The sequence below is a fragment of the Ammospiza nelsoni genome, chromosome 17 (assembly GCF_027579445.1).
Source record: "Ammospiza nelsoni isolate bAmmNel1 chromosome 17, bAmmNel1.pri, whole genome shotgun sequence".
In the NCBI taxonomy this organism is placed as follows: Eukaryota; Metazoa; Chordata; class Aves; order Passeriformes; family Passerellidae; genus Ammospiza; species Ammospiza nelsoni.
The window spans coordinates 13,219,722-13,243,568 of NC_080649.1; the positions used below are offsets into that span (position 1 = coordinate 13,219,722).

Below are 23,847 nucleotides of genomic sequence, written 5' to 3' on the forward strand. Positions count from 1 at the left end.
GTGAAGCTCCTTTCCCAGTTAGATCCAGATAAGCTGAGGAAAACAAGAAATGGAGCTCTGAAACAACCAATTCCATGATCCCCACCAGCACTGCTGCATTTCACTTCCTCCATGCAGGCAGCACTTTCCCTGAGGCACACATCTGCTCCTGTGCCCTCACTCTGTGTTTTTATCCTCCTCAAGCTCCATTCCATGTTCCTCCTGCACAAGCAGGACCTTCCCTCAGCTGCCAACAAAATCCTGTCATTCTTTCATGTGCTGTTGCCCTCCATCATTCTTTTGGATATTTTATTTTACAGCTGGCTGAGAGACCTGCCTGCTTTTGTAACTGAGGAGTTATAAATGCTCTGGTCTGGCTGACAAGGTGGTGATCAGTCACAGGCTGGACTCAATGATCTTGAAGGTCTTTTCATTCCTAATGTTTCTGTGATATCTTAGAGGGAGGAGTTCAGGTGAGCTAAATCTACCTAATATATTTCCTTGGATTTATAGTCCCCAAAATGTCCATTCTCTTTCCATAAAGTGCACAAAATCTGGGCATTTTTGGAAGTCCCATGAGCAGAGATCAACACTAAGACTTTGAGAGTCAAGTTGATTTTAGTCACAGCCAAAGAGACCTTGAGCAAGCTGAAAGCTAAAGGCAGGATCTCTCTGTGGTCTCACTGCATAATTGAGACCTTCCAGAAATAACCAGGACACCTGGGGAGAGCAGCTCACAGGTCAGGTGCTTTTCCTCTCCTAATTAAAGCCAAAGCAGTGAGCCATGGGTGGAGGCAGCAATATTATTCCAAGCTGGGAAATTCCTACCCTGCTGCTCCTTGGGATGGTCAGTCCTCTCCTTCAGGCAGCAGCTCAGGGAGGGAACACCACAGAGATGGCAGTCAGAAGGTTTGCAGCCTGATTTCCCCCTTCTCCAGGAATTCCTAGGTCAGTAAGAAGGGAGTCACCAATTGCAAGTGTTTCCTTTTGGGCCCAGATCTTTAACACTGCAGCACTTCACAGGGTCCTGAGCCAGGATGAAGGGAACTGATGCTGTCAGACAAGGGTGGAAAATTGATCTCTTCCCAGCAAGATTTAGAGGGCAGTTGGACAAGAAATTACTCCAGCTGGGCACTGGGTCCCCATCTCTCAGCTCTTCCTGCAGCTTGGAGATTCACTCTATAATTGCTTTCTTAGTCCACATTTTATTCTCAGCTGACAGAATTCCATTAGGGTGACACAAGCAGCGTGATAAAGGGATGTTTGTGTCTCACATGGGCTCTAAGTCATCTCTCAGCAAACAAGCAAATAGTCACAGAAATGGGCAAAGAGGCCCCTGAGCCAGGAAGTCCCTCCCTTCCTGTGCTCTGAGCAGCAGGGTCAGCCCACAGAGGGAAGCAGAAACAGCAAACACCCTCCCAGGGTGTCACAGTGCTCCCTCTGCTCCTCAGAGGAGACATCCCCAAAATGAACAGTTCTCCTACTGCAGTTCTGGGCACACAACAGCCCAGCAAGAACACAGCACTGCCATCCCCAAAAATAGCACCCAACACAAACAGTGCTGTGACACAGGAGTGGGTGACACCCCAGACCTGAGAGCAAGTGCCCCTCCTATGGAAATATAAGAAATTAAACTAATCCTGCAGCACATCTGAGCACATGTCTGGAGAGTGGAATGGGTTGGTCACCCCAATAAGGCAAAGAGTGACTCTGAGCAGCACTTTCAGAAGGATTTTGGCAGACAAATTGACGTTCTAAGCATGGTGATGCAGCTAAAGGATAGTCATGATGGGAACTAAGCTAAAAGGGAGCCCAGGATGCTGCAGGATGCAGTTTCAGTACCTGGTGAAGGACAATGGTGAAGCCATCACCACGTGGTGTCTGTTGTTCACATTTCTTGAAGAATGTTGGAAGAGATTTGGCTGCTTCAGTGACTTTAGCAGAAGAGCAGCTCCTGTTGGAGCTCAGCCCCCTGGATGAGCAGCCCCAGAACACAGAGGGCAGCCCAAGGCACCTAGACAAGGTTTGGGCTCCTAGCAGTGGATGGTGTGGAGCTGCATCCAGCAGGGAGGACAGCAGAGAGCAGGAGGGAATGGGAAATGCTTCTCTCACAATCAATCAAAGGAAATCTGACTTCATCCCCTGCATGTGGCAGAACCCAGCTGTCAATACAGCCCTTCATGTGTGCTCCTGCCTGACTTCTGCTGGGAAATGAGCATTTCCTGGAAACTTCAGAAAGCTTCAAGACTCCACTCAACCTCCTTCATGCACTGCTCTCCCCGTCAGAGCTGGGGCAGCAGCTCCTGTCCCTGGCCATTGCAGGGTGTTCAAGACCCTCACCCAGTCCCTCATGGGCACTGTCAGTGCCACAGCCCAGCACATCCCTGGCTGGGCATCCCCAGGGGAATGACACAGCAGGGACATGGCACAAGTGCAGCAGGAGCAGATTTTAGAGAACAGCACCACCTGAGCAGGATGCTGCATGCAATTCATGGCCCAGTGCAGCCCAAGCCATGAGCAGGGCTCAGTTTCATTCTGCTGCCGGATGTAGCTCCTATGGATGAGTGTCCTGACTCAGGAATAAACAGGTTTCCATGTCTTCTGGGCTGCCTTTCACACCCTGCACCACTGCTTGCTCCCTTTTCCATGGACAGGTGCCTCTGTCTGCTGTTTAAATACTCCTGGATTAAAGCACAAAAAGGCAGAAATTGAAAAGCTGCAGGCTTTCCCAGGCATCTCAGATTACACTGTGAACACTGACAAAAATATCTTTTTCCAGATCAAAAAGTAGGCAGCCTGGCATGTACTTCCTCAGAGATTATTGCTTTATCCTCTGCCCTTCTCAGTGTCACTGTGGGACAAACAAATTGATTTCTGTTATCTTGATCCAAGCCCTTTAAATCCAACCACAACAGGTAAAGGTGAGCAACTATAGCATGAAGGTCTTTGCAGGGCCCAGATATTGAAATTGGGTGAAACTTTATTCATTTACATCAGCATCTTCAGCAAGAATTCCTATGAATCCTTCCTTTTCCTTTGCTGTGCTTTTGACAATGTCAAATGATGTTACTGGGCACATCCTTGCTGAATTCCTCCTGATGAAACTGTGCCTGACATTGACTCAAGAGCTCTGTGGGGATTTTCTTGATTGCATGTTTACTCTTCCTCTTGTCCCTCCTGTAAATGCCAGTCTGACATGAATGTACTTGTGAGGAGTTAGTTTAAAAAAAAAGGTGAAAAATTGAATAAAGCCTTTCTTTAACCCTGATTCACTGAAGAAATGAGTCAAGTGTCTATGTTTGAGTGTATAGGGCTGACTAGGACACTTAATTATCTTTGGTTCTATAAAGGGTCATTACATCTCAGCTCCAATTAGGAGGGCAAACACTGACAGCTCCTACCCCACAGAGATGAATGAAGTATTTTCTAAACATTCTGCTGCTCTCTGGAATGACTGACTGGAACCAGGGAGTCCATGAGGCTGTGCCTTGGTGGTTTCTGTCATCCCAGACAGCAGCCTGGCAAACCCTTCTTTCACACACAGACACTGCAGAGGAGGATGTTCCACAACCTGACAATCTTTTAAAATATTTTCAACACTATCATGCTCTTTCCACACAATGTGGCAGCTGTGGGGAATCTGAATGGGTCCAAGGGAGCTGGGAGAGGATGGAAATGTTGAAGCCACTGCACTCTGTGGCAGATGCCAGACCAGCTGCACTGGATACAGATTTCCAGGGGCAAAAGGAATTGAAAATTAGCTGCAGTAATGAGCTGAGGAGGACTTGGTGGCAGGGAAATATAGAGAGAACTGTGACCCATCTGATCTTGATTAAATAGTTTGCAATAATTTCCAAACCTGGAGCATTAGGGTTGAAAAATCATTAGCCCACCATGGAGGATTTGAGATGCTCCAGAGAGATCCAGAGAAGACAGGTGAGCACAGGAAATCCTCTCCCCCTCTCACCTTTTCAGATCAATAAGAGAGATGCTGTTCAGTGCCAGGAAACAGCAGGTTTCATTTCTCTGCACATCCAATGCAATTTTCTCAGAAGAACAAACAATGTGACAGGCCCCATCCCATCCAGAGATTGCCTACATGACAAATCTGAGATTGTGCCTTAAGCCTTGAAAACCTTGCTACAACCTCTCCCCTTCCAAACACAGACATTTATATCTGCTCTGAGCCCTTCCAGTACCCCTCCTCTCAGCTCCTCCTCTTTTTCATTTGGAGTTGCCTGTTATATGGTTTGGGGCAAAAATTAGCACTTGTTTTTTGGTAGAATTACACCAGAAACAAACAAGGGGAGAGTTCTCAGAACAAGAGGGTTCTTCAGTCAGTGCAGCTTGGGAAGAGCCCTTAAACAAAGTACAGTGTACTCACACACACTATTTCACATTTGAAAGTAAAGTAGTTTGTATTGAGTACAAAATAAATTCTTTTGCTCCATCAGTACACAGAAACCTGGGAAATGCATTGGTATCTTGTGTCCTTTCAGCTCAGGCAACAGCAGTGAAGTTTTAATAAGCAAATATACAAGATATTACACTCCTGACAGGGCAGAAAGGGAAGCAGCACAGTTTGATTCCAAATTGAGTTGCACCACTATCTCTGGTTTATGTGTAAAAGCACATCCTGACTTCAGCATTCAGCTCTCTCTGGAAACAATCACAGAATCACAGCAATGAGGAAGTTCTAAATGAGAATCCATGGAAGAGATTTACAGGTTGTCACAAACACCAAGTTTTCAGGGAACAGTACATTTGCATAGCAAATCCTGCAGCATTTTTACTTGGTTAGAGTTTTTATTTAAATGACTACATGTGCCGGGTATTTTTGTTTAAAAATGCACTTCTCTCCTTACCTTCAGCTAATTAAAAGGCATTTACCATTTCTCAGAAGTGATGATCTGTTGCTGGCAACATCTGGCTAGTGTAGCACAGAGGCATGGCCTCCTTGTTCATAAAAATTCAGGCAAAATAGGAGGAAAAAACATTGCTCTGTAGCAGAACTCTGAAGGATGTGCAGAGCACCTGTCAATGGCACTCCAGGCAAAACACCTCACTTGATTTTTCCATGGTAGTGAAATGATGAAAGAAATAATTATTTCACTGCAAAACATGAAAAGGTGACAGCTGAAATGCACTTATTAAACCTTGATAAAGCCACTTCCTGATCTCTACTTCCTAAAAGCATCCATCACATTTCTGCAAGCCCAGTGGAACCTGTCTAGGTGTCAGAAACAGTGGCAGCTCCTGCAGACAGCCCTGGCACCAAAACATGCCCAGAGACAGACAGCTAAAGAGTATTTCCTCTAATAAGTGCATTTCCCTGAGAACTATTTACAGGCATCAGAAATAAAGCAACACCTCCTTCCAGTGAGGATCTTCGTGACCATCCAGCTAGGATTTAGGAATAAAAGCTTTAGAAATAATCTAAAAAACCTGTGGGCAATCCTGCTTAACCCAAGTTCTCAGCGCTTGGCAGAACAGTTGTCAGCAGAAAGGTTCTCACTCTCTCCTTTATGTTCCTTCTTCCCTGGATTTTCAATTAAGAGATAAGGGGGAAAATTCAGACAGATCATGACCAAAAAAAACCCCAGGAAACTGAATTCATGCTTCAGATTTCATTCTGAAAAAAGTTCCTGTAGCAAATAAAACTGCCTCTCACAAGAGGAGGTGGTTCAGCAGCAGCAGACATAGAAAATCTTCCATTTGGATATGCAGATTTTGGAGAGTTGGAGTGCAGTTCTTAGGGCTGGATGCATCCAGGACTTTCCTTGTTATCTTTTCCTCCTCTGCTGTCCTTTCTCATTGATGCAGGTTTTGGGGCGCAGAGCTGTTGAGGAAGATGAAGGGCAGCTTTAGGACTAACAGTGCAGTAAAATGACATGGAATAAAATAACATGGAGTAAAATGAGGAACAAAAATGCCCATTTCTCCTTCCACCCCAGAATGAAGCAGAGCCGCCCTTCTCAGTGATGTTTGTGACACTGACTGCTGCCAGCTTTTTCAGCCCCATGGAATTCCTTTCCTGTGCAAGCTGCTCTGAATTCAGGGTTGGCATTGTCCTGAGTAGGAGGCTGGACCCTCCCTCAGGAAGGGAACCCCCTGAGATCTCCTCCAACCCAAATCATTTCATAAATGTGTTATCAACACCCTCTGTGGCTGATACCAGCCAGGACTCAGAGGGGACATGGGGCAGAGGGAAACAGGCACCCTCAGCTGGTGACTTCAGGGGTTCTATGTCCTCAGAGCTGGCAAAGCTGTGATGGCCATGGCAAAGACAGCTGTTCTTCACTGGACAGGTCTGCTCTGGAAGCCAGGATGCCACTCCAGTGGGGACAGAGATGTCCAGGATACTTTTGACAAGTATTGTTAAATATAATAACTTTCAAGCCATTTTTTCACAGGCAATGGCATTTCAAATCCTTCTCCTACAGAACTGTTATTAAAAGCCATCAAATAATATCTGTAACACTTTCTAGAGAACTAATTGGAGAAAGTGTCATGCTCAGGAGGGAAAACCAATCATGAATATACCAGCTTGGCTGAGAATTTGAGATGTATTTAGGGAGCTATTCTGAGTAATTTACAATGAATGACTGGTACTCTTCAGACTATAAATACAATCTAGTCTTTCTCCTTGGGAAAAAAAGAGAGGTTGTCTTTTTAATTATCACTTGGTAAGCAAAAAGACCAACCAGAAAGACAGTGGGAGGAACAAAGTCAACAGGGTTCCCCCCTTGTTACACTCACTGTGATTCTGGGTCTGCTCAAGAGCCACAAGCAGATTCTCAGACACATCTGAACCATCTCTGAAGCTGCTTAAAAGGCCAGTGGGGATGCAAAGAGCTTTTTATTCCAAAAGCTATCAATGAACCTGCACAATTAACAGCCATTTTCAATTTATCTTCAGCCAGTTTCTTTGCTGAAGATTTCTGCAGTTGTGCTGCTGTGAGCCACAACCACATCATCCCATTTCAGATTTAGATACAGAGCAGAAACCCACCAGATGATGAGATTTGCAGTTTGTCTTTTTATGACAGAAAAAGCAGAGCTAAATATACATTAAGACTTCCCACTTTTCCCAGTTTAGGGCTGTAACAATGCTCATTATCCACACTCTGTCTGCAGGAATTGAGCAGAAGAAAAATGTGGAAGGCAGAACTCACCCGGATCAGCCACAACTTGTTTCTTTTTGCTGCTGGTGACAATCTCATTTTCATTCATCATTCGTACATCCTGATCCCCCACATGATTGCTGAAAAGATTGAAATCAGCACAAGGGCCAAAATCATCAACATTGGGGAAAATTATGAGAGTTATTATGAATAAAAATTATGGACAAGGATACCAAAGAAGGGATGTTTGGAGTCCTGCAAGCTCAACAGCTCCACAGCACAGCCACAGCACACAGGATTACCCACACAGGAATTATCCTGTCCTCATCCACCTGAAGGATTTCCTGCCAGTTTTAATTAGTGGCATTCATTCAGGCACACATTCAAATATAAATATCATATTCACTCTACAATTTTCCAGCCTGCCTACACAGCTTGAACCACAAAGCAAAGTGAGATTTTAAATCAGAGCACAAAGGGAGTATAAAAATCCTCATATGGAGCTTCCACACTGCTTTCTAATTCTGAAAGAGCACTGAAACTTTTCTGAACTAAACAAAATTCATTTACTGTGACAAGTTTTGCTTGCAGGCTTTTTTAAAAGCTTGCAGGCTTTTTTTGCTTGCAAAATTTTAACCATTTCTTTTTGGGGAAAAAAGTAATAATTTCAAAGGTAAATTAAAATAAACAAATTACAGGAAAAAACATGAGCTGAATTGAAAGGTAAGGAAAACATCACTAATAAAATCTCCTTTTCACGCAGACCAAAAAAAAACCATTTGTGCCTCTGCAATAAAGGAAGTGTATTTTTTATTTTCTCTCCAAATACTGCACAAAATGGGTTTCTATTTCTGAAGAAAAACCTAATGTCCCTCAAACTGTCAGAGTGAAGCAGAAGAGCCAATACTGAAGCAAACCAAAACTTAAACTATTGATGATGATATCAGACTCAAGTTCAGGTTCATAAAATCCTGAACAGTGCCATGTGAAAGAGAACAGGCCCACATCACAAACAGTATCCAAAAGCTCCAGAGCATTTTGAAAATGAAGGGATATTATCCAGCATGTCTTCCATTGCTGCTGGAGTACCCTGTATTTTAGCAGGGTGGGAGGTGGAAAAAAAGAGAAAATATGATTGCAGACCAGGCTGGAAGAAAGAGCAAGAAAATTCCTGCCCAGGAGTCTGGAGGAGAAGAGGCTCGGCTGGAAAAGAGACCATGCAGTGTCTGTGACCCCAAAAACTCCTCTTTAAAGTACATCAAAGGACATATGTCTTATAAATATGTGCAAAGGAAGTTATGTAAAAAAGATCTGTGATTCCCTGGTTTCAGTAAAAAAGTTTTACTCATAGAAGGATCTGAAGCTGAGGAAAGTAAAGGTCTGTTTCCCATCCTCCTGCTTTTTCTATCCCACTGAAAATTTTCTCAAAACTTTCATTTCCTCAAGGCATTTTTATTTCAGTGACTTTTTCACTTTGAGAAATTGTTCACCTCCAAGTTTTACCATGACAACACAGCAACTCTTACAAAAACACAGGTCCAACACAACACATCCAAACAATAATCATTTATTTAACCTCTGGCAGGAGCAGTGGCCAACAGCCAATGCTTCAGGGAAACACAAGAAAACAAACCCTGCAGGCAAATGTGAACTTCTGTCTTTATTCAGAGCTTCTCATGTTCCTTCTGCTTATTTCTAAATGTTTGAATATCCTTCTAGGGGATCACACACCATTTATCAATGCAAAACTTGCCTTTTTTTCCAAGTGATGCATGTGCAAAACACTCTATTTGTCAGCTGTCCAACATGTAAGAAAGTGTTCATTTCTATAAGCTTTCATTTTTTTTTCACTTTTCAATCCCATTTAAAATAAATTATTCTTTCAAATCTTTACTTTCCTTGCCAGGGACTGTTTTTTAGATCCTACCAATCCTGACCTTCTAAATGTAAGTGCATTTTTCACTGCATTTCATCACATTCTCCGTGAGATTGCCAGCTTAGTGGTTTTAAATCATCATTCCCCCAAATGCAATTTATTTCTCATTTTAGAAGTTCATTATTTTAGACTGTTTATAAAATACTAGAATTCTGGCTTCTTAATTAGCATTTGTGTCAAATCAGAGAAGTTTATTTTCTTTAATTTTGATGCTTGGTTTTTTCATGAACTTTCTATTTTTTCTCCCTCTAATGTAATAACATTGGGATTTATTAATCCTTCTCTAAGGAAGCCCAACTTTTTAATTTTGTGTTTACAGGCTTTCATGAAAACAGATGTAAATATAAATCATGAACACCAGGAAGTGCTAAAAGATGCTTGCAAACAAAGCTGGTAATTTGGTCCTCATATCTAAAAATCTTGTTATCCCTCCATAAGTGAGGCCAGGGATGCTCTGGAGGGGATTTTCCTCAGCAATACACACACTGCTGACATCAGTCACACCAAACCAGTTTTTAAAGGCTAAATTCTTTGTCCCAAGCCAGACCCAGTCCCATACCTGATAACAGTTCTCCTCTCCTGGTGGCAAATCCTCTCATCATCCGTGAACAGGATGGTGTGGTAGGGCACCACAGGGTCACATGTGGGGAGGATGCCAGACACCACATGGCTCACCATGTCCAGAATCCCATTGTACACCAGCAGATCATCCACCAGAAGCTACAAACATTGAAGAAATAAACCAAAAATCCATCAAGAAATCAGGCCTTGCTTTCAGCAGTTGTCTCCAAAAAGCATTTTGCCCTATTTGTTTCATTAATTTAGCTTTTGTCCCTTAAAACTCCCATTTCTCTCTATTTGCTGCTGGAGTTTGGTTTTTTTTTCCCTCTCTAAGTTTTTTATCTTGTCACTGATGTTTTTTAATGCAGCTTTCAAGTAGGTAATTAAAAATGTATTTCGTGTTTTACATAATTGCCATTCTATTCATTGGAGTGAATCACTCTTAAATCTGGGAATTAATGAATCTCACCTCACTTCAGCTGTCTAAAACTTGGGTTTGTAGTTCAAACTACTCTTCCAGGCCTACTCTACAGTCAGTGGAAAAAGGCAAGTGTTATCCTGTCTTAAGACAATTATCTAAGAGAAAAATCACATAAAGTTTTCCTTCCCTGGACAAAAAAAGGGAGGACAGATGACTGGCATAGATTAGTCATTTTAATATTAAATGCAGAGTTAAATGAGATGAATCCCATCCTTTGAGATTCCATGGAATCACACTTCAACAAACTGTGAGAACACATTCAGAATGGAGGCAGCTGACTCACCAGGACATACAAAATGCACAGGAAAATTACTTACACCAAACTCCTTCACACCTCTCTGAGGTGTCTTGGCATAATTCCATAACTTGATCATTGACACAGTGGTAGGTACATCAAAAATGACATATACCCTATTCACCTGCAAAAGAGAATTAATTTATATTTAACAGCACAAAGTCCCCAAAGAAATTGAATTCTCATGCATGTTACATCAAAAGAGGTTCATTTTTAAAGAAATATAGCTGGAGGAGAGATAACTGATGCTGAGGATGGAAGTTCAGCTATCATCCCTGCTGATAATTCCCAGATGTTGGCTGTACCCCACAGCTGCTCTCAAAAGCACAGAAGATGAGATCTGGAGCATTCTTGTCATCCAGGACTGCCTGGAAATTGGAGGAAGGGGAGAGAGACACTTTCAATGAGTATTTCATAAACCAAATACAGACATGGCCTTAGGGGTAAGACAAGCTGGTGCCTCTTCTGTTCTGTTCTATTCTGCATGGAGAGACAATTTCCAAGGGATGGAGTGCCAGGATAAGGGGGAATGGCTTCCCACTGCCAGAGGGCAGGGATGGATGGGACACTGAGAGGGAATTATTCCCTGGAAGGGTGGGCAGGCCCTGGCACAGGGTGCCCAGAGCAGCTGTGGCTGCCCCTGGATCCCTGGCAGTGCCCAAGGCCAGGCTGGGCAGGGCTTGGAGCAGCCTGGGATGGTGGAAGGTGTCCCTGCCAACTGAATGGTTTTTAATTTCCCTTCCAACCCAAACCACTCTATGAATCCATTATTCTATTCCATTCCATTCCATCACTTTCTACCAAATATGAATGGAATCCACTTTTCTATTTGCAAGACTAAAATCTCCCCTGTATGCCCTGCAAGCTATTGCAGAAATTTTGCATTTTTTTGTGTGAATTATACTACCAGGAATTTAGAGACAATCCTCCAGATGCTTGCTAAACAATTACTGCTGGAGGTATTATTCATCTGCCTTTCAGTGACGTTAATGTCAAGATGTTAAGACCAAAGATTAGGCAGGCAGGAAACCAATCTTGCCTGTTACAGTTAATTCCATGCTTTTCCTTTTATGAGCCACTATATCAATTTCAGATCAACATATCTTAAGCTTCATCTTTAGCATCCTCTGAAGTTTTAATCCTTTGATGTACTAGAGAAGATACTGTAGGTTATATTAAATCATTATGCTGGGTTTTTTGGGGTTTTTTTTACTGAAGAAAGAAAGGTAGATTGGATCAATAGAAATGTTTGCATCTGTGATTTTCCATGAGACAACTGGAGCATTGTCTCCAACAACAACTGTTAATCCCACAGCAAATGATATATTTGATTAAAAATCCATTCAAACAAAGGAATAAAAATGACAATCAGTTCCAGGAGAACAAACAATTCAAATTCTGCTTATGTAAGTAATGAATGTGAAAAACAGGAAACCACTTTCAGAATTAAAAAGGAAAAGCCATTTAGGAAGGAAAAGAAAGGCTATAATACCAATTCCCTTCAAGCTTTTGAAGCTTCTAACACATCAAAGAGTTAAAGCAGCTTTCCAGGCAGCCTGCACTGAGGATGGGAGCAATCATAGCTCTGGTTCAGCCCAGCTCCAGAGGCTGAGCATCAATAGCTGATTGCTCCATCCAGCACCTTGCAGCTCATCCCAGGGAGAGGGAGGAGAGAAAAGTACTCTGTGGATCTTACAGAGGTGTAATTTGCTACAGTTCAAGGACAGAAAACACCATTAAATGGCTTCTGCCTCCTGCATTTCACACATTATCAATTTACCCTTTAATACTGGTATTTTGTGCTCTTCTGCAGTACTTTGGTGTCAGGCAGAACAACACAAAGAGAGAGAATTCCAGAGCTTGTTATTTTCCTTTTTCCCAAGTGAAAGAGCCTCTGCAAGCATGTCTTTTGTAAGGACATGAGCACACTGAGATGGTTGTCAAATCAATCAGTCATCCTGTTATAAGAGACATCTGAGCATCCCATCAAATTGCCAGGATTCAATATCTGGGATGTGCACAGCAGGAGCCTCCAGCCACACACAGACCTTCCACTTCCCCAGGAAATGCAAGCACTCACTATTCCCAAGTATACTTAAAAGCTTTACCTTAATTATAGCCCTTCATTACAACACATCATGATATAAATTAACAATTTCTAACTTTGAATATTCTAATTAATAACTGCAACATCTGGAGTGAGGAGTTCACCAACACAGTAAGTGATAACTTACCACATGTCATGTTTACTTTCATTTCTTTCTAAATCCATTTTGTTATAAGAAATAAAACCATGTTAATTATGTCCATTACAGGCCCCAAAAAATGTCCTTTCCCAAAACAAAGTCAGAAATCATCTAAGTTTATCTACTTTTCCTGTTTAGATTTTTGATATCCCAGCTATTAAACATGAGACTTCTAAAAAGGCTGAATCATCTGTGGCCTTAGGACATGAAACACTAAGTCTGCCATCCCTAATCTACAAATTTGAACTCAACATAGATAATGAGATTAAAAAAGAACTTCTCACTGCTTGAACAACATTCATTGTATTTTGTAAAAATGAGCTGAAAAGCACCAGAAAGGTGTTTATTGCACAGAACTCCTTCATCAGTATCTTTGTCACAGTGACCCAAAAACCATCTCTGGAAAATCTTCTGCTGTTGTCCCATGGAAAGAGGAAATGACAAACCTGGGAACCTCCATTGCTGCTGCCTGTGCTGTGCAGAGAGGCTGCAATAAAAACAACTTCTAAAAAGCATGATTTAGCATCTGTTACTAAAATCAAATTTAGCTCTGAATTCTATATGCTTCCTTTTTCTTCCATGCTTCCAGTTCCATCCCCACACATGACTAGAACAGAATGGAAATGGAAAATGTACCAAACCAGGAAGAACTGGTGCCAGCCACATGTGCCTGCCATCAGTGGTGTCATTCACTCTGTCAATCAGCTTGTCTGGAGTCCGGATGTCTCCAGATACATCATCTAAAATGTTGACACTATCTGGAAAAGCAGCAATATCTGAAAAAAAAACTTTTAAGCATAAATAACCTAAAAATGGATATTTTAGAAACACCAGATTTAAAAGTCTGTGCTGTTCCCAACTCTTTGAATGAGTTTCCATCACTACAGCAGAACTCCCAGGACTGCAGAGCTAAGGAACTTGGAGCACATATTTAAAAGCAGGACAACCCTTATTCTGGTTATTCTGGCATTCCAATTTACTTTTAAAATAGGAATCAAGTAACTAGCTGCATTTAATTTATTCTCAAATATGTACTTATGAGTTCATCAATAAACTTCCATTAGCAGGAATAGGCACTTCCCAGCTTTTTGGTGACAAAGTCCCATATTTTTATCATAAACTTGTGCAAATTCCTCATATAAAACCTATCTCAAGAAGAGTGTATATGCAGGAGGCAGTCATCAGTCAGACTAGGTTTTGCTTGAGTTTCTCAAGGTCTGTGGTAAAAATCAGTAACTGTAATAAAATCATTTTTCATTTCTTTGAGAGAGAAAGATTAAACCCCCATTGAACAGGCAACCAGATTTTCTCTGTAAGAGAACATTTACATTAAAAACATATATGAATGTTAAAGACATGGAAAAAATATGGATGGATGGCACTGGCTTCAGAATTATGAATCCTGAGCAATCCAGTTTGAGGGACATTAATTTCCCTCTGTCCTGCTTTGTAAAAGTCTGTAAGTATTCATACAGAATTGAAGGAATGACACAGCAATGCCTCAAGTGTTTAAGAAAAGCTTGATTCAGTTGTGAATTATCACATTAAACATTGCACTAAGACAAATATGCTCTTTTGGGATCCTAATACATCCCTACACAGCTGCACAGGCAGGAGAGCTGATCATTCAAAAGGAGCTGAGGGTTCTTTACCTGACACTGTTTTGCACTGTAGAGCTTAACCAGGTCAGTTAAAGATCCTTGTTCCTAAAGAAAATTTGTAACCATTTCTCAATTTCAAAATGTTTCTTGTCCATTATAAATGTTTCAAGGTCAGGGCATCTCATACAAGATAAAAATCAAAACAGCACTTGGGGAAAAGCCTTTATTTCATGGAATTCCCTATTTATTAGGCAGTGAGGATCCTTAGAGACAAACAAATCCTGCAGCATTTGTGCTATTTATTCTTTCCAGGAGGCTAATAAATGTTCCTTCCATGTACCTGAACTATGTTAGCTGTATGTTGGGTATGAAGCTCTTAGAAGACTTTAGCTGGTACAGAGCACAAAGTCCAACCCTAATGAACATCAATCTTCCCAATACACCTCTCATTCCCTCTGTTGGATATCCAGGGAACACTGAATCAAATTCAAACTCTCAGCCCTGATCTTCATCACTGCATTGGGTGTCTACAACAGCCTAATCTCCAGAACAAGAGTTATGAAAAATTTCTTTGTTGAGGCACAATAAAAGATTCCATTAAAAAGAAAAGAAAAAGAAAAAAAAGCACTGAACTCAGTCTTTTCTTATGAATTCATAGCTCAACAAACTTTCTGGTCTTTCCCCACCACAGAAGAAATATCAAGAGCAGAAAACACCACACCCTTCTTATGCCTTCCCTTCTCTAACTTTGTCCTGCTTTGTTGGTGCATCCCACTGAGAGAAAAAAACATTCTGGAAATACACAGAATCCATAAAAACATATGGAAAAGAGATTCATCACCAAAACACAGAGAAAGAGAAGCCAAGTTCAGCCCTGTGGCAATTTGCCAGGGAGTAAAGTGCACCAGCAGGGCCAGGGGTGCTTGGTGTGCAAAGGATACTGTTTTCAGTCAGTAAGATTTGCTCTCCGTGATCATTGAAGAGCTCCAGCCCATTCAAACCAATGTAGTAGGGATCACCCCAACTCGTCAGCAGCTGGAACTGGAAAATAACTAAAAAGCAAAAGGCTGTTAAGGAAAATATCAGTACAGAAGCTTTGTTTTAACAAAGGCAATTTAATCTGCAGTTTGAAAAATTGTTGTGCAGCCCAGGATGTCAGACACTCTTATTTGCAGTTCAGGAGAAAAAGCTACCAGAGGATCTGAGAACAGGCCACATACTCATATGATATTTCACTGATTTATTCTTAAGCCATATTTATGGAAGCCTTTCTCATATTCTTGGTATCTGGTTAATACCTTAAAGCACACAAAATTGTTGGATTTATAAGGCTCAGGACTCCTAACCATGGTATGTAACTCTAAAACATTCCAGATGACAGGGAAGGATACAACCACAGGGCATTAATGGTGCTTCATAGTCCATACTGGCTTGTTCCAGTGTCCTTGAAGCATTCCTGAAAAAAAAAAAACAAAAAACAAAAAACAAGGAAAAACAGTTTTTATGTACCCTTGGCTCATTCAGAAAAGAAGAGAACAAACCCAAAGAATTAAATCTCCACAGACACCACCCCAACACCTGCAGCTGTGATGCTGGACCAGACTTAGAGATCAGAGCAATTTGGTCAGGGTTAAAACCGAGTGAAGCTCTGCTCCAAGTGCTCCATGTTTTCATCCAGGAGCCTCACACAGGCAGTTCCAACAGGGAATGTGAAATTACACTGCAACAGTGAAGAGAAATCCTGTGGTTCAGACAACAAAGACATCCTGGTTTACCTCCTGTGTGCTTTAGGAGCTGCCTGGGGCTGGAGATAGTCAAGAAAGAGAATTTCTTGAGCAAAGTCAAAGTGGCAGTTGCCTGGTCCCTTGCGGATGAGGAAGCCCTCCAGGGGGGAGATGCTGTGCCCATCCAGCACCACATGGACCACCTTAGCCTGGTTTAAAAGAGCAAAACATCAGATTATCTGATATTACATTACATGACTTCTTAAAATAATTGCAAATAATTCCATTCACTTCAGAGACTGGAATAATTTCACTTAGCTGTATTTATTTCATTCCTCTACAGTATGACTTCCTTTGGCAAAAGAAAGCTGCAATCCATAGTGTCCATGTCATCACTGACATTGATGGGGATGGCAGAGGTGAGGATTTGGGGGGAAAAATACTAAAAAAAAAAGCATTGACAGATCCTTTAATACTGCATGGCACTAGATCTCAGCAAACTGAGGCCTCCCTTCTTCCCAGAGTGCTCAAGCACTGGCACAGGCTGCCCAGGGGAGGGGTGGAGATCCCATCCCTGGAGGATTTCAGAGGTGCAGATGTGGCACCTGGGGATATGGCTCAGTGCTGGCCTTGGCACTGTGAGGTTTGCAGTTTGACATGCTGACCCTACAGCTCTTTCCCAACCTAAACAATCCTCTGATCCCTGAGCCTGCAGCAATATTGACACACATGAGGAGAATGGGAAGCTCTCAGTCAGGGGATCTGAGGAGACATCATGCCCCTGAATGCTCTGCTCAGGCAGCTGGGACTGCCCAGCCTGGCTGGGGCACCCTTCCAGAGATCCCACAGCCTGCTGCTCTCTGCAGAGCAGATGTTGGTGTTTCTGTTGCATTCACAGCAGCCTGTGTTTCAGCAATTCTATTTATCTTTGTGGCAGGTGGCACTTGGACTTCTCCAGGATCACACAAACTCCTCTGCCAAGCAGTGCTGTGTGTAACCTCAGGGCATATGAATAAAGAAAAGGTGCCTGTACCAGACAGACACAATTGAGCTGTGGCCACCTCAGAGAGAGAGCACACCTTATCCAACCTCTGGAGATCAAAGTGAATAATTCAGGCACATTTATTCAGGTGGTGCAGGAGTCCTGGCCCCTTCACCTTCCCCCAGCAGCACCATATGGAGCTGTATGCACAATCCCAGGTGCAGAACAACTCAACCAGGCTCCAACAATTAATCACTGCACCTTGCTCTCTAATTTGTTAAATATAACTTAATGTTCATCACAAGCAGCATTTACTGCCCTGGGTCTCTCACCAAGTACCAGTTTGTGCTAGACTGGAGGAGGGGCTCAGTTAATTTCCATGAAGATTAATTAGGAGGGAATGTTTGTATGACTACCAAGTGTGGAGAAATAACTATTTCTGGCTTCATCTTCAATACACTTGGGATCAAATAAAGGAAACATATTTTTTCATATGAGAAACTCTTCTGCATGCTGTTTTCCAGCTGAATAAGTCTGCCAGGCTAAGGAGAGGAAGTGAGAAATCCACTGAAATCCACTTTCCTAAACGGAAACACGCAGTGAATGGGAAGTGTGGAGAGTCAGAGATGGAATCTTACCTATTACACCACAGCTGCTTATATTTATGTGCCCTTTACAGCCCTCATTTCTAAGTAATTCTCATCATCTGAGGAGGCACTCAGCCGTCACATATTGCATTTTACAAATGGCATAACAAAGCTCTCACAAGGTGATTTTTCACAGAGCTGCAAATAGCACCCAAGCCTTCATTCTGACAGTCACTGCCATTACCCTCTCACACTAAAGCTGTGAATAGAATCCCCCAGCCTGCAGCTGCCTAACAAATCATCCCATCTCACACCCAGGGACTGGCTCCTACAAGGAGCAGCAATACTTCAAGAGACAGATGTCAGGATGCTCTGGGTTTACAGCCTAAAACCTCCTCTCCTGTGGCCCAGTGGACCTTGCATCTTTTGTTTTCCAAATAATTTATTTTATCCTTCTCCAAGACTGCAGGTATGGGCTCCTTCTTTAAGTGGTATCCACTAACTCTCACGGGACTTTCAGTATTCATGAAGGTATCAGAATCACCTGTATCAGACTCACTTCTTTTTATTACCTAGCCAAGTAAACTGCTAAAAATACACCTTTCTTCTTTTTTTTTTTCTTGGTTTGGCCTCCAGAGACCAAATTCCATGCTAGATTTTAGAGATTTAATAAGCACTGCTCAGCAACAACTACAATATCACTAAGTTACCAACATTATTATCACCCTAAATCCAAAACACAGCTCCTGGGAAGAAAATTAACTCTATCCCAGCTGAAATCAGGACATAAATGCCACTAAAACCCCTCATTTGTATGTTTAGGTAATGCTCAAAATGCTCCAGAACCCTCCCATGTGTCAAATGTGATGGAGCACAAAATCAGGGCCCTCTGTTCAAATCTCTGCATCAGCTGGGATTTATTAAAAATCATTTTTGTCCTATCTCCAATTTAATTTATGCCAACATTTTTGTTCTTATTTATTGCCTGAATTTGGACATTGAGAATGCAACAGTTGCTTTTTGGGGTGGAAAATCTGGGGACAGGTGGATTCCTAAACTTTCTGTGCGATGAACAGCAACCTCTGGTTAGTTATAATTATCATTACAAGTGTTATCATTACAGGTGTAAATCCAGCAGGGGAAGGAGCCAAACTCAGAGTGAAAAAGTATAAAATTATCTCTATCAAGTGTCAATTGGAAATCCTAACAATTTAGTATGGAAAAAAAGATATAAAGCAGGCAATTTGCAAATAAGAGAGGATTTATGTTAATTTTAGCTAAATTATTATTCAGCTAAATTAGCTAAAATAAAAAAATTTAAAATTATTTAGCTAAATCAATTATAAAAATTATTTTTGAATTAAAAATTATTTAGCTAAATTAATTTAGCTAAACTGCTTGAAGGTGGCAACTTTCCATTTATTAAATGTAAATTTTAGCTAAATTATTATTCTAAATTAGCTAAAATTAAAATAATTAAAATAATTAAAATAATTAAAATTTATTTAGCTAAATTAATTATAAAAATTATTTTAGAATTTAAAATTATTTAGCTAAATTAATTTAGCTAAACTGCTTGAAGGTGGCAACTTTCCATTTATTAAATGTTAATATTTCAAAAGACTCTTCCTGGAAAAGGCAGTACTGAGTGAGTGGCCTTCCGAACCTGAACTAAACAGAATTTCTTTGGAAAAGTTTCCCTCATATCATTCCCAGCATTTCAGGAAATACAGAATCATACAGCAGGTCTAAAGACAAGATATTGAGAGAATACCAGTTCAGAATCATACATCCTGAAAATAATATGTGCTATTGTATGTGTCTCTTAGAAAAATCAGCTGTGAAGAGTTCTTTAAAGCATTTCTTGCTTTTTTTTTTACTATCTGCTGTTTGTGGAGACAGGAATGCATTATACCTGCCACAAAACTCAGCCTCAGACAATCTAGAAAGATTTATGGCGTTCCATTAAGGCAGCTATATTCATTCATCACAGTACCAATTTTCCAATGCACTGCTGTATATTTTTGCTGGCAATGCTCCTTTTCTTTTACTTACCCCTCTGTAGGTATCCTCTGGAGATTTATTATAGTTCCAAAAGCGAAGCCCTGCAATACTTTCAGTTTTATCAAAATGGATTGTGAGCAGATGATCTTCTCCAAAAGAGAAGGGAATGAGCCACATATGGTCATCCTCCACTGTGATATTAGTGCCATCTATTAACCTACAAAGAGAAAAGTCCATTAGCTGCACAAAGGGAAAAGCTGGCTTCTCTCATCAAAGGCAGGGACTTTCCTAAGGTTCTTTTTATTCTGGAAGCCACTTCCAGCTTCCAGGGCTCCTCATGCCCTTGTGCATGCAATTAAAAGCACAGAAAGCATCAAAAATAGCATGTAAGTATTGAACTAAAGGCAGTGGAGGGAGAAAAAAACCCAGTATTTTCTTTAGTTGGAAAAACAACAAAACCTTTAGGTTTTCCCAGTGTGAACAGGACAGGCAAAGGGAAGCTCAAATGCCTTTGCAGCAGAGTGGCTGAAGGCAGAACCCAGAGGCAGGCACAATGGAATTCCTGAATTCCCACACCCAAAGCAGTGGATTGGCACCCCGCAGGGTGTTTCTATGCCAACACAATCTGCTGCATCCGAGGAGGAGCTGGATGGCAGCTGGATAACCCTGAGCAGGACCTGGGACTGCTCTCATCCCTCGTGGACACAATTAGCCACATCCCTGCTATTTTACAAAGCTTCCAACCAGCAGGACAATGTCTTTTCATGGCAGCACAGGCTTCAGGCTGACTAAATAAAGTTAAATCTGCTTTTTTCTGACATTATATTCTTCTACCACAAACTGTGCCATATGAAGATGGGAGTAAAGGAGAATATGAATTAATTTTCCACTGTAATTACTTTGGTACACTGCCAAAAAAGTAAGTTTATACTTACTATTTATTTAAAAGTTTAATGGAAGAATGAGTGACAGACTTGGCAATTCCTTAAAGAAAAAGATTTGAATAATAACTCTTTCACAGAGGAACTGATTAGGGAGTCCATGAGAGAAGAGATAATTCTTGATTTGGTCCTGAATAGTACATGGGACTTATTCCAAATGCCACAGTTGAGAGCACTGCAATGTACTCAAATTCAACATGCTTGCAGGAATATCCAAAGAGCCAAAAGAGCCTCTATTTCTTGTGCCCAAAAAAGTTCTCCAGCAAAACAATCCAGAATGTAAAAAAATAAAATAAAAATTAAAAATATAACCCACTTACTAAGAAAGATGTTAGAAAGAAGGAGGACTTGAAAACTCAAAGCCAGCCTGGCTCAGTAGCAGGATAAACAAAGTTATTATGGGCCATCTTTCAGCAAAATTCATGATGAAAAAAGCTCTAAATTGATAGACTCATAAACTCTGCAAGGTTAAATGCGTACGCACAGGCCAAAAAAAGAGTCTGAAGGCTAGCAAGCAAAAGATACAATAAATAAAATCCCTCAAATACATCAGGGGCAGAAAGCTTGCCAGAAATTCTGTAAGATCAACATATCACCAGGCTGCAAAAGGAGCATTCAGAGAGGAGAAGGCACCAACAAAAGGGAAATGAATCCTTTGCATCTGAGTCCATCAGGGTGGGGTCTGGAGAGACTCCCCCAGCAGAATCTGCTCATCACAGGGAAGATTTCTTATTTCAACTGTCTACAGAGGAGATTTTCATACAAGATGGCAGAAGGAACAAGGAATCACACACAAGTCAGGTTGATATCTGCATTAGATTAGCAGAAATTACAAATGGAGTTAGTGTGCATGGAGATAAAGACAACATTCTAAGGAAGACTCCAGAGCCTTTGAAAAGACAAGTCCTAATTCATAAACCTGGTCACAGGCCATAAACATGCCAGCAAGACAGGATTACAACCAAAAATACCCTTTAAAATGGAGAGATGACTCAGAAACAACAGGATGCAGCTTCAAAAACATCCAAAATGCAAAGTCCTCTCCAGATCTACAGCCTATCATTTCTATACTGCTGCCATTTAGATGCACAAGTTAATCTGAGGAAATATACTTGTCAATGAATAAAACTTCATTAGATAAAAAATCTATAAATCACATAAAAAAGTGCTGCAAATTGGCCAAAAGATTGGCACCTATTTGTGCAATTCCACAACACATCCTCACTCTTTGCAAACGTGCAATTTTTCCTTGAAATTATCCAGAAATCCTGCATAAATATCACTCAATATGCACAGACAGATGCTACAGAACACCCACATTCCTTCCTGGAAAGTCCTTGGCAGAAAAACCAAGCAGGCATGTTCTCATCTCCCAGCTCAAACACCATCTTTTGGAAACATCTCATTCATGTTTCTACAACAAGCTGTTCCTGGACAGCCTGTGAATTCCAAGAATGAGCAGTGATGGGATAAAAATCATGTTCACATTAACATGTGTTAACATAAGTTTATAGAAATGTGTCACTTCAGAAAATGTGATGTAAAATGCATCCAAGTCCTTGGTTACTTACTTTTCTAATGTTCTGGAATCTCCGGTGCACTCTGGAAGATCATTTAAGTCTTGGGGTGAAGCAGAAATCTGTTCTGCATTGATTTTTAATGCTTGACCATCCTTTCCTATCACTTCAAGTCCTGTCAGCCCCAGGTAATGAGAGTCTCCCCAGGTCATGGTGAAGTTCAGTTGCAGGCCTGCATAAAGGAATAAAGATTTAATGCCTCTGGAAACTTACTGGTTTGTAGTGATAACCAATGTAAACACGAGTGCAAATCCCAGTGATTAGCAGCATGGATATTTTGTATAGATTAAATCACTTTATATGCAGGAATTGGATTTTTCCTGCTCTGTTTGTCCACCTCCATGCAACAGCAGCTTCTTTTAATCTGTGTCAGAGCCCTTTCATGTGCCACCAACACCCTGTTCACTTGAAATTCCACAACTGCTGATCAAGCACGTTCCCAAGTGCCTCATTAGTGGGACTGCACCCTGCCAGCCAGCCAGTGACACATTTAAGCAGTTACATGACAGATTTTGTGATTATGCAGATGCAGAGAAGACCCATTAGTCTGAAGTCTATCCATCATCTTTCACCAGCTAAATGACTGTATAGATTCATTTAAATCCAGCCTTTCAGAAATCCATATATTTTTAGAAAACACCTACTCCCAGTTAAAGCAAAGAAAAATGTGGTTTACTAATGTTTTTAAGTTATTTTCTTCACGTCAGAACTGGACATATGGAAGAATTTTCGTGGGACAGCATCAGTGAAAAGCACAAATATTGATTAGGCTGTATCTCCAGAAAATAAACAGGAAAAAAGCTGGGTGGACAAGTGACTGAATGTGAATCTCCTGTTCCACCTGTTTTATGCCTTACTGAAAAGACAGAAATAGCATGTACAGATATAACAAGTAAAATTCCAATTTGATCAGGTTCCATAAAAATCCATCCCTGTAAATTAGAACTGCCTTTCATTTCACATACTACAGAAGCCCACAAATAATCTAATGTAATGTCTAAAGAAGCACCAGTGGTCATAATTTATGTTTGTAAAACAAACAAGCATTAAACATCTTAAACCCTCCAGCCCAGTTACCCCTAAAAACACAGAGCAAGTCTTGATACACACAGAGATTCACTTGGGAGTGAGATTTCATCAGCATTTGCAGGGACACAAAGAAATAAAACAGCTTTCAAATAAAATCTGGAGCTCTGGCTACACTGACAGCAGGTACCAGTCCCCAGGCCAGCACTGAGAATAAAAGTGCTCAGGGTACAGCAGGCAGGAGCAGAACCAGCCTGTTCTCCAGTGCAAAGCAGCCATCCACACAGATTTAATATTCCCCAGAGTTTAGGATTCCAATCTGAGGATGACACAGGGAAAAGGAACCTCTGGAGGGGTCTAATCCAGCTCCAAGCTCAGAACAAGTCCAGCATCCAGGGGATGTTTTCCTGTCCCCAAGGCTGGCAGATCTCAAACCCTCTCAATTCTCTCAGGGTAAAAATATTTCCTAACACCGTGCTGGAAACTCTCGTCAAAGGACCAGGAACAGCTCTTGAAGCTTTTGGGCTATCCAGAAACTCTCTGGACAACAGCTGAAAGGCCCACAGAGAGCTGGTTTGGTACAGGATAATAAATCAGGTGCTTAAGCAGGGATATAACACTCTGATCTTGCTTTACTCTAGGGTTTCCATTGTCAATCCAATCTAAAAAATTCAGTCAGTCTACACAAATACAAAGGATTGGGAGAGAATTACTGGGTAAGGGACACAGCTATTAGAACTCCCATTCAGGGACTAGGCAAATGGCTAATGTTGTTTTTCTGAG

The 23,847-nt window shown here is 41.3% G+C and overlaps 1 protein-coding gene across 1 annotated transcript in view; it reads right to left on the reverse strand.

Moving 5' to 3' along the window:
- Window positions 1-4,429: 4,429 nt before the first annotated feature.
- The window catches only part of KATNIP (katanin interacting protein), a 56,630-nt gene continuing 37,212 nt past the window's right edge, over window positions 4,430-23,847 (reverse strand). The window contains exons 18-27 of the mRNA XM_059484783.1: window positions 22,033-22,210; window positions 19,572-19,737; window positions 15,999-16,156; window positions 15,615-15,679; window positions 15,165-15,275; window positions 13,259-13,398; window positions 10,399-10,500; window positions 9,599-9,759; window positions 7,155-7,243; window positions 4,430-5,818 (exon numbers count right to left, since the gene is read on the reverse strand). Coding sequence (XP_059340766.1) covers window positions 5,763-5,818; window positions 7,155-7,243; window positions 9,599-9,759; window positions 10,399-10,500; window positions 13,259-13,398; window positions 15,165-15,275; window positions 15,615-15,679; window positions 15,999-16,156; window positions 19,572-19,737; window positions 22,033-22,210 — 1,226 coding nt within the window. The 3' untranslated portion in view covers window positions 4,430-5,762. The remainder of the gene's footprint in view (window positions 5,819-7,154; window positions 7,244-9,598; window positions 9,760-10,398; window positions 10,501-13,258; window positions 13,399-15,164; window positions 15,276-15,614; window positions 15,680-15,998; window positions 16,157-19,571; window positions 19,738-22,032; window positions 22,211-23,847) is intronic.